This window comes from Musca domestica, unplaced genomic scaffold (genome assembly GCF_030504385.1).
Source record: "Musca domestica strain aabys unplaced genomic scaffold, Musca_domestica.polishedcontigs.V.1.1 32, whole genome shotgun sequence".
NCBI lineage: Eukaryota > Metazoa > Arthropoda > Insecta > Diptera > Muscidae > Musca > Musca domestica.
Window position 1 is genome coordinate 10,710,102 of NW_026712311.1, and position 9,857 is coordinate 10,719,958.

Consider the following 9,857-nt stretch of genomic DNA (forward strand, 5'->3'; position numbering starts at 1 on the left):
GCATCGGCTGGCTTCTTCGTAAAAGAAAAAAAAGAGCGTAGGGTGAACAAGTTTAAATTACGGGGCGAAATTGAACTAAGTCAATCCAAAACTACATTGTTCTGTAACGAAGAAGCCAGCCGACAACTTAAGCCAGTAAAACAACTCTCTATGCGTTTGCAATAGCATAAATGAGACTTTCTTCTTTGTAAAAGAACAAAAGAGCGTAGGGAGAGCAAGTATAAATTATAGGCCGAAATTGTACTAAGACAATTAAAAACTCCTTTGTTGATTTACGAAGAAGCCAGCCGATGACTTAACAGTAAACTATATAAAACGCTTTTTTTGACTGACTTAAGTCATCGGCTGGCTCCTTCCTAAAACAAAAAGATTGAATTAGTTCAATTTCAGTGCATTATTTATACTTGCCGATATCGATGACTGGAGCAATTCGAAAAAGCGTTTTTTGTATTCTCACCTTACCTCATCCGGGAGTGGAAATGCAAAACAAAAAAACATGGGTAAAAAGAACACATATAAAATAAAATTACATTTGAAATTTCAATAAGAATCGCTAGTTTCGATTAATAACAATTGGTTTGTTCCAGAGCTTGCAATACTAGTAGATTATTGCAATTTTCTTCGACCTCACAAAGTGAAAATCGGTTATCGTAGTAAAAACATTTATATTCTTGTAGTTCTGTAACAGATCAAATGATTTACACTTGATTTGTTATTTATTTAACGTCTGCAAAACGTTACACTTCGTTGCCATATTTTTTTACAACAGAGTTGCATTCCGGAAGTATACAGTAAAGTTGGTTGCATTTCAGTTGCGAAAAGAAAAGAGCAAGAATTCAGAAATTCAGCAAGATGGAGCCCTTTCGCTTGATTTTAACAAAAGAAATCGCACGTGTGTAAAAGTGCCAAATTATTTTCCAAAAATGTTAGTATATTTGATTTGTTTGATTATAATTATCGTTGACAATCTATAGAGGAAAAAATTCTGCGTTCGGGAGTGTTGAATTTAGGTGTATATGTGTAAACAAAGTGCTAAATATTTAAAAAGAAAATGTTTCGTTGAGTTGTGGTTCGGCAAGTATAGCAAATGAAAAACGAATACATCACGAAACCACCAATGCATACGTGAATGAGTTATATGTTAATGAGTAATTTTTTTCTTTCCGTTAACGCATTGTTGTATGGTCCCAAAAAATTGACTTAAAAATCAAGATATTTAACCACGCCCGTGTTTTCACAACTTGGAATGTGAACGGGTGGGGGAAGCGATGTTAGCTGAGACACTTAGAAATTCATCTGTTATAGAGTCTCGTTGGGTGCTTTCTATATAGAAACGTTTGCAAAGCAAGGATTTTTTGTATATTTTCCCTTGCAATGCTCCGTGAATTTTCCCCCTCTTTGCAGCACAATTTTCCAAAATACAACTCTGTTGTTTTCACTTTTCCCTTTGATCTCTCTTTCCTAGGTCGTTGTTGTTGCTTGTCAGCAAAACAACCACCACCACAGCCTTTGCGCTGAAACATACGCTGAATTTTATTGCGAATGCGGCGGCTGGAACAAATAGTTTTTGTTGTTGTTTTCATATTTCTCTTTTGCTTAATGACTCAGAAACCGAAAAATGGCAAAAGGCACAAAGGGGAGAAAAAAAGTAAATGAGTGTTCATATTTCATTTACAATTCGGAAAAAGTGCACACACATTCAGCGGTGGTTTGGTGGCTTGTGAAAGAAAAAAAATTAGAAATAGCAAACAAATAGTTAATACAGTTTTAGCCACCAGAAAAATTAAAAACGACTTCCAAAGTGCAAAGCAAAATTTATCATACAGCCGAGAATTGCAAAATAAACTTGAATTTAGTTGACAATGTAAAAACCCTAAGAAAATTGTGTAGCCAGAGTCGATTAAATGTGTATGTGTTCTTTTTTTTTGTTCTTTTATAGGGATGATCGAAGTGATGTTAACGAAGGACCCGCTGGTATGGAACCCGAGGGCGTCATTGAGTCCACTTGGCATGAGGTTTACGACAACTTTGATGATATGAATTTGCGCGAAGAACTTTTGCGTGGTATTTATGGTTACGGTTTTGAAAAACCATCCGCTATCCAGCAACGCGCCATTATTCCCTGTGTCAAGGGTAGGGATGTCATCGCTCAAGCTCAGTCGGGTAAGTAGAAGCCTTAAAGGTTTATTTAAACTGTGGCGTTTACATTAAATAGACGATTGGTTAATAAAATTGTAATATTTAAAAAGGTACCGGCAAAACCGCAACCTTCTCCATTGCCATCTTGCAACAAATCGATACGTCCATTCGTGATTGCCAGGCTTTGATTTTGGCACCAACTCGTGAATTGGCAACCCAAATTCAAAGGGTTGTTATGGCACTCGGCGAATACATGAAAGTTCATTCCCATGCTTGTATTGGCGGCACAAATGTCCGTGAAGACGCACGGAACTTGGAGTCTGGATGCCATGTAGTAGTCGGCACTCCTGGACGTGTGTACGACATGATTAATCGCAAGGTTTTGCGGACAAGTAGCATTAAGCTGTTCGTTTTGGATGAAGCTGACGAGATGTTGTCCCGGGGTTTCAAGGATCAAATCCAAGATGTCTTCAAGATGCTTCCCAACGACGTCCAAGTTATTCTACTGTCGGCTACCATGCCTCCAGATGTATTGGAAGTAAGCCGCTGCTTCATGCGTGACCCTGTTAGCATTTTGGTTAAGAAGGAAGAACTGACACTTGAAGGTATCAAACAGTTTTACGTCAATGTCAAACAGGAGAACTGGAAGCTGGGAACTTTGTGTGATTTATACGACACCCTTTCTATTACTCAATCAGTAATATTCTGCAACACTAGACGCAAGGTATGTGTAAACATGATTCAATACCGAACAATATATTATTAAATGGATTCACAACCTGTAAATTCAATGATAATGATTCCCAAATATGTAGAAACTATTTTTAAACACCTTTTCGTATGTTTTATAAAGGTCGATCAATTGACTGAAGAGATGACCTCCCACAACTTCACTGTCTCTGCTATGCATGGTGACATGGAACAAAGGGATCGCGAATTGATTATGAAGCAGTTCCGTTCTGGTTCGTCCCGTGTCCTTATTACGACCGATTTGTTGGCTCGTGGCATTGATGTGCAACAGGTGTCATTGGTTATTAACTATGACTTACCTTCAAATAGAGAAAATTACATTCATAGGTATTTGAACTGTGGTGTTAAATTTGAGTCTGTATTGTTATCTATATTTTTTTTTTTTACTTTTTAACAGAATTGGTCGCGGTGGCCGTTTCGGTCGTAAAGGCGTAGCCATCAATTTCATTACAGATGAAGACCGCAGAATCCTTAAAGATATTGAACAATTTTATCATACAACTATTGAAGAAATGCCCGCTAATATTGCTGATCTAATTTAAAGGTAAACTTGATTGCTTTCCATCAAACGTCGTCAAAAGCAGCAACAAAATATTTAAATACAAGTAATAAAATATTTTAAACAAATTTGAAACCAGCCACATACTATATAACACCATCAATAAGCTGGATATAAATTGTAAAGAAATAAAAACTAAGGGAAAATTCCAAAACCCAAAACTTTATATAATTGAAGGAATAAAAGACTACAAGTTTTCACATTTATTTCATGATGAGAAATATTAAAATCTTGAGGTGAGGTAGGTATACGAAAATGAATAACTATTTGCCCAAAAAGTAAAATTATGTAACCCGTAACCCGTGTACTTCCTTGTCTTTGGTTGTTTTGAAGACATAGATAATTGGGTTAAGCGGCCGTAAAAAACTTCGAATTTTAGGCAACCCTGCAAAAGTTCGTTTCACACATGTTACAATGAAGACACAGTAGGACAAGTTATAGAAATTAGTAAAATAAGAGGCCTGGTTGTATGGATGTGAATGTCAGAACGACTATCAAAGCAAATGCAACAAGTTGTTTTGTTTATTAAACAAAACGCTAATACTAAACAAAATGTAGAGCTTTTTAATCATATTCTGTCCGTATGTCTTAAGATATATTTCGTCGCAAAAAGGGTGTCTTAGAATTAGAATTGTTACAACTGAGTTTGAATTTTGTGGACAATTTTCATATGATTGTCAAGATTTCTTTTTAAAATAAAATGGAGTAGAATAAAATCAATGAAATGGAGTCCAAACCGAATGGAAGCTGTGCCCTATCTTAATTTGATTGTACCATAGCTTGACGTTTTCATAGTACAAAATTTGAGTCTATGCATTTCTGATTTGTGTATTTACGCACGCATGGTAAAATAAAACGGGTAACAGCAAGTTTTGCTGTACAACAAACGTAACACAACAACATACAATAAATGGAACTGGCATTATTAAATTTAAAATGCAGAAGAATAGTTCTTAAAATATTTAACTTTAATGATTCCATATCAATCTCTTAAGCCCCGACTTGCGTCGTTGGGACCGGAGAATCGCGACGCAAATCGAATCACCTATTTCTGTACATATACAAAATGCACTAAAATAAAAATATTTAAAACAAAGCAAAACATTCTACATTTTTGATAAAAAAAAAAAAAAAAAAAAAAAAAAAAAACAATTATGAATACATTTTTATTTATTCCATTTACTTCAAAAAATGTTTATAATTATTATAAAGAAATAACAAAACAATACATTAAGAAAAAACAAAACAAAAATTAAATTCATAAAGGAAAGGGAATTCCCCTTATTTCACGCAACTTGAAAATTTGTTAACGTACAGATGACGATCAGTGTTGTCAGAAGTTGTAAAAATGCTAAATATGGCACTGCAAATGCAAAAAAAATAATCCACAATGTAGCTCGGACCGACGAAACTTGAAATTGCAACGACGCAAATGGAATTTTCTGGTTTTTGGAAAGGGACGCAACTCGAATAGACGATTGATTGCTCAATGTTACCTTCTTGCTTGAAGTTGAGTTTTTCGAATTTGGTCTACATAAGAACTTTGATTTTGACAATTAAATAACCTGTACCCATGTATAATAATATCAAAGATAGTGTCATGGTAAAATTAAGAAGGCATAGCCATTTGAAATAAGCAATGCATCTCTGTATTTTCTGTTATCTGTATCTTGTCACATTTTATTACATGTTCCCATGGCTCAATAAGAAAGGTTGCTCAACTTTGACAGAATAAGGGTACCGAAAGAAAGAGTTGTATTTAGGGGGTAGCTTTGTTTCATCCTCTGTAATTGTGCCATGAATGTTCAATGAAGTGTTACCAAACAAATAATTTTGAAAAAATTGTATAAATATGGTTGCATGACTTTGCCTTCTTATTCTACCATGGGAAGTGCATTGCAATCATCTGAATACATGGTACAATAAGGAGGTAGAACAGCTTCGTAAAATAACAGAAATACAGCCCTGAGGCTATGTCCGCCTTCTGTCAGACTCATTCAAAATAATATACAAAAAGTTTTTTTCATATTTTTTCTCATTTTTAAAATGAGTTAAATAGCGCAAAAATGAATGAAATTCATGGATTGTCTCTCAAAAATATGATCCAAACCGTTCAATCTTTCCATTTTAATTCATATTTGCAGCTTTTGCGGAGACTATACTGTTGCGTTTTGGGATGAAAAATAATTTTAACCGAATTGTGGTCGATCCCATTCATTTTTTGCTATGTTCACTTAAGAGTCTTTTAACTTCACTCTTGCTAACAACACATACAACATGCTCTTTTATTTATTTGACACAATATCGAGGAGGACTATGTTTTTTTATCCTACTAATTCCTCCCAAAAGTTCTAAGTTTGAATTTTAATTTCAACAGAATTTGGAAATATTTTGAATATCTTTCAAACCAATACACAATACACAGAACTGCAAGAATGTAAAAGCATTTACTACGATAACCATTTTTTCTTTATAATATCGAAAAAAATTGCAAAACTATTAGAATCTTGCAGGTTCTGGAACAGAGCATCATCATAAGAGCATCAAACATTGCGGCTCGCGCATTAAAGCTATTAACCAGTTTAGCATTGAAATTTAAAGATTGCAAAGTTTGGATCATATTTTTGAGAGAAAATCCGGTCATTTCATTCATTTTTCGCGCTGTTTAACTTACTTTAGGAATGTTGTATATAATTTTAAATGAGTCTGACAGGAAGCGAGCATAGCCTCATACCTGTATTTCTGTAGATTTACAAAGCTGTTTTACCTCCTTATTGTACCATGGTTATGTGCGTATTGGTTTGAATAATGTTGTTATGAGGTATGAAACTCTGAAGTTCCATTAACTTTCTATATTTCTAAACTGCAAAATACGAAAGAAGTTTGCAACAAAACAAATAACGCTGTATTTTTTAATTTTAATTCAATTTTTACATTTTTCAATAACATTTACTTTTTTTGAGTTATTAATTTTTATTTTCAAGGCAAAATAATAAATTGTTCAATTGATCAACTTTGAAATTGCGTACGTTCGACGTATTTCGGTAATATTCATATAAATACATGTGTTTAACTTGTATGCTGAAAATTGTCGACTGAATACATGGATCTTTAGGCACCGCTGAAATGTACAAAGTAATTGCTCATATGAAAATCAAAAAGTTTACATATAGAAAAAATATTTACGTATATTTATATATGTAGTACATATATAATTAATACGAATTAGAGACATGCAATGAAAGCCCTATAGTGCATGTATAGAAAATATTAATATTTTTGTTTTAGACAAGTTTAAAACAAAATTCAATGTGGTAGTAAACAACAAAAACACTTATCACGAAATCGAACTATAACCTAAAATGAAATGCACAACTAAGCATCGAACACCTATAGTTTCTATTAGAATTTTAGTTTTCATTAATCCACATAGGGATTATTTTTTTTTTTTTCGATTAATTAATTAATTAATTAAATTTATTTTTGCATGCGTATTCTCGATTTTTTCAATTTATTCAGGCCGAAATGTACATTTTAAAATTTCATTTCGAGCGAAATATTTTCGATATCGATGCGAAAGTGTTGTTCCTTATAACTGTAATGTAATAAAAAATAAATCGTTTCAAAATACATACTTATATTAAGATTTTTATTGGGTTTTATTCATATGCACGTACATATATTATTTCATACATTTATTTTGAGGTACATTGTTTCTGCGTTATAAATAGAAATTTAATGTATATATTAAGCGTTTCTTCCGATTCATTCAAATGCAGTACAATGAAAACAATAGTTTTTTTTTGCATATTGAATAAAATAGGAACAATTATCAAGTTTTTAATTCTGTACAGAAATACATGTTGCGTTAAGTTTAAGGTATTTTCCGGCAACCTTATTTTGGTGTGGATTCAATTTATTGACGGTAAAATAATAGCACATGTGTTGTAAAAATATGTTGAGATTTTTTACCTTTTCGCTTACGTGCTAAAATATAATTTATGCAAATAATATTTAGTTTTACGTTCTGAGGCCTGTTTGGTGACGTTTTACTCTTGCATATGGCCCAATAGAAGGATCCATAATAAAATCGTACAACACACGCACCCAACTGGTGTGCTGTGGCATGGTGTCGTAGAATTCGGGGGCAATTTTCTTAACCTCCGGCAGCCGTGACCCGGGAACAGCGGGAAAATCGTGGTGTTCATTGTGATAACCAACATTGAAAGTTATCCAGTTGAGAGGACCGTAATAGGAATATGTTTCAAAGCCTTTGGCAAACATATAATGTTCGGATATAAAGTGTCCGGCTACTGGGTGCAATCCCATGGCCAGAATCGAGCCTAAGACAAGATATGCCATAGCCTTCCATCCGAAGTAGTAGACAACCAAAGCGTTAAATATTAGCTGTATAACAGTATTAACTATTTCCAGCCGCGTTGGCGGTTTCGGGTTTATAATAAGAGGTCGGAATATATAAAAGAACGGCTGCAGACAAACCCATAAAAACTTTCCGAAGGTGGTATCGAATAGTTTTGCTTCCACCAAAGTTGGGATATCCGTGTCGACTACCTCATTTCCTTGATATCTGCAAATGTATAAAAGTGTAGGGGGATTAGTTTCAATGTGTCAAAATTTTAAACAGCAAATCTTATCGATACCCAATGTTACTTAAAATCACCTTCCATTAGAAAATATATATTTATCAATATTACCCATCATCGATATAATAATATTAGCTGACTATTCATCACTACTTATCTTAGTACTATTCTAATTAATGTCACTTGTATTTTTTAAATACAATAATGTTTAGAATGGAGTATGTTTATACACGAAGCGTCAACAATGATTCTGACAAAGTACAATGGAATTAAAGTAAAGCTTTGTGTGCAAGGTATTCAAATTAAAACAACAACGTTTATGCGAATTTTTAATTAAATATTTTTCTACATCTCACGTGGTATCTTATACAATATATTCACATATTGTTAAATGGCGCGATAGGACGCCACCTCTCATAGATTAAGCGTGAAACAATTGCGTCTTTTTGACGCTCATTGTACACATTGTGTACGTGATATTGTTTTTCTTGTGACTAATTATATCGCGCAATCAACAAGGTAGTCGATTTACGATTCATTCCAGCTAGTATAGATAAGATTTCAATCGTCTGCATTTTAAACAATTTTATATAATTTAGAGTTGAGAATAAATAATTCTACTAAGAACGGTTTTATTTAAAAGTGCATCGAAAGAAATAGATGACGTCATACGTGTGAATTTTTGATCTTTCTTATGTGTGGGAGTTGGCAAAACACCTATCAATAAAATGTCCGAAAAAGATGTATTTAAAATGATTACTTCAGTTCGAGTGGGGGCAATATCATACAAATCGGCCGATTGTGCTTATCAACTAAAATGCACATAGATCATATACCATCTATCCCTTATATACCCGTAGTAAGCTTTGGCAACGCCCTTTCAATAATTTTTATCTAATTACCTGTGATGCTCCAAATGGTACTTTCGAAATGATATGGACATGGGCAGTCCAATTGGTAGATTACAAATAAATCCTAATATACGATTATACATGGGCCGGCTAAATCCAAAGGCCAAGTTGTGGGAAATTTCGTGTACAGCAAGCATGAGAGAGTGGTTGATTACACCCCCGAAGCAATATGCTGTCACAAGTAACATCGGCCAGGAAAGGTCTTTCACGATAAACAATGACAGTATCTGTATCAATACCATGCCTCCAGCAATCCACTTAAACTTCGGATCACAGCCATAAAGTTTTTTTATTTGTGGGTATTTTTCAAGAATTATTTTTCGACGTGATGCGTGCGGCTCCTCGGTATATACCCACTCGAAATCCGTCCGAGAGACTTGTTGACCCATCTTTAGACAAAATCACTTTGTACTATCAGTAAATTCTGACTGCTATGTATTTACAGTCCCTTGCAATTGGAGCGAAAACTCCGTAGACCAAAGCGGCTAGGTTAACTTCCCGTCACAATTCATTAGGTAAAAGTAAAATACAATAATCTTTTACTATCTCTCTATATTCTGTACAAAATATAATTACCGGCTACCGAATACCGAACACCCCTTTTGGGCATATGGGCCGTACTTAAATAAATGCGTATGCATTTCGGCAAATTCAAACTTTATAAAAATATTTAACTTTGTATAACACGTTATGGGCGGTTTTCTGAAGCTGTTCGACTTCCTTATTGCACGATTTAAGAAAATTTTTATTTTTCACAGAGTTACCTAGCGCAGGGACTTATTTATAATTTAAAACTAAACTTGCTACAAGGGGTCCGAAGTATCTCTGAATTTTCTCCGGCGTATTTTTTTTTCCGTATTGTATTCTTTACTCCGGCATTGTGCAAAAATTAAC

At 34.0% G+C, this 9,857-nt stretch overlaps 2 protein-coding genes across 3 annotated transcripts; one reads left to right on the plus strand and one right to left on the minus strand.

The window, feature by feature from the left end:
• Nucleotides 1-773: 773 nt before the first annotated feature.
• Nucleotides 774-3,654, plus strand: LOC101900015 (eukaryotic initiation factor 4A). 2 transcript variants are annotated; one of them, XM_005179363.4, is made up of 5 exons: nt 774-925; nt 1,940-2,163; nt 2,250-2,863; nt 2,993-3,216; nt 3,287-3,654. In XM_005179363.4, coding segments are annotated over exons 1-5 (1,209 nt in total). In that variant the 5' UTR covers nt 774-923; the 3' UTR covers nt 3,432-3,654. The 2 variants fall into 2 exon arrangements, with proteins under 2 accessions (XP_005179420.1, XP_005179421.1); XM_005179364.4 differs by lacking the exon at nt 774-925 and adding an exon at nt 1,694-1,864.
• A 3,414-nt stretch (nt 3,655-7,068) lies between these two features.
• Nucleotides 7,069-9,513, minus strand: LOC101900309 (sphingolipid delta(4)-desaturase DES1). The gene is made up of 2 exons (XM_005179365.4): nt 8,955-9,513; nt 7,069-8,036 (listed from the first exon to the last, which is right to left on the minus strand). The coding sequence occupies exons 1-2, from the start codon at nt 9,350-9,352 to the stop codon at nt 7,469-7,471; spliced, it is 966 nt and encodes a 321-aa protein (XP_005179422.1). The 5' UTR covers nt 9,353-9,513; the 3' UTR covers nt 7,069-7,468.
• Between the last annotated feature and the right edge of the window lie 344 nt (nt 9,514-9,857).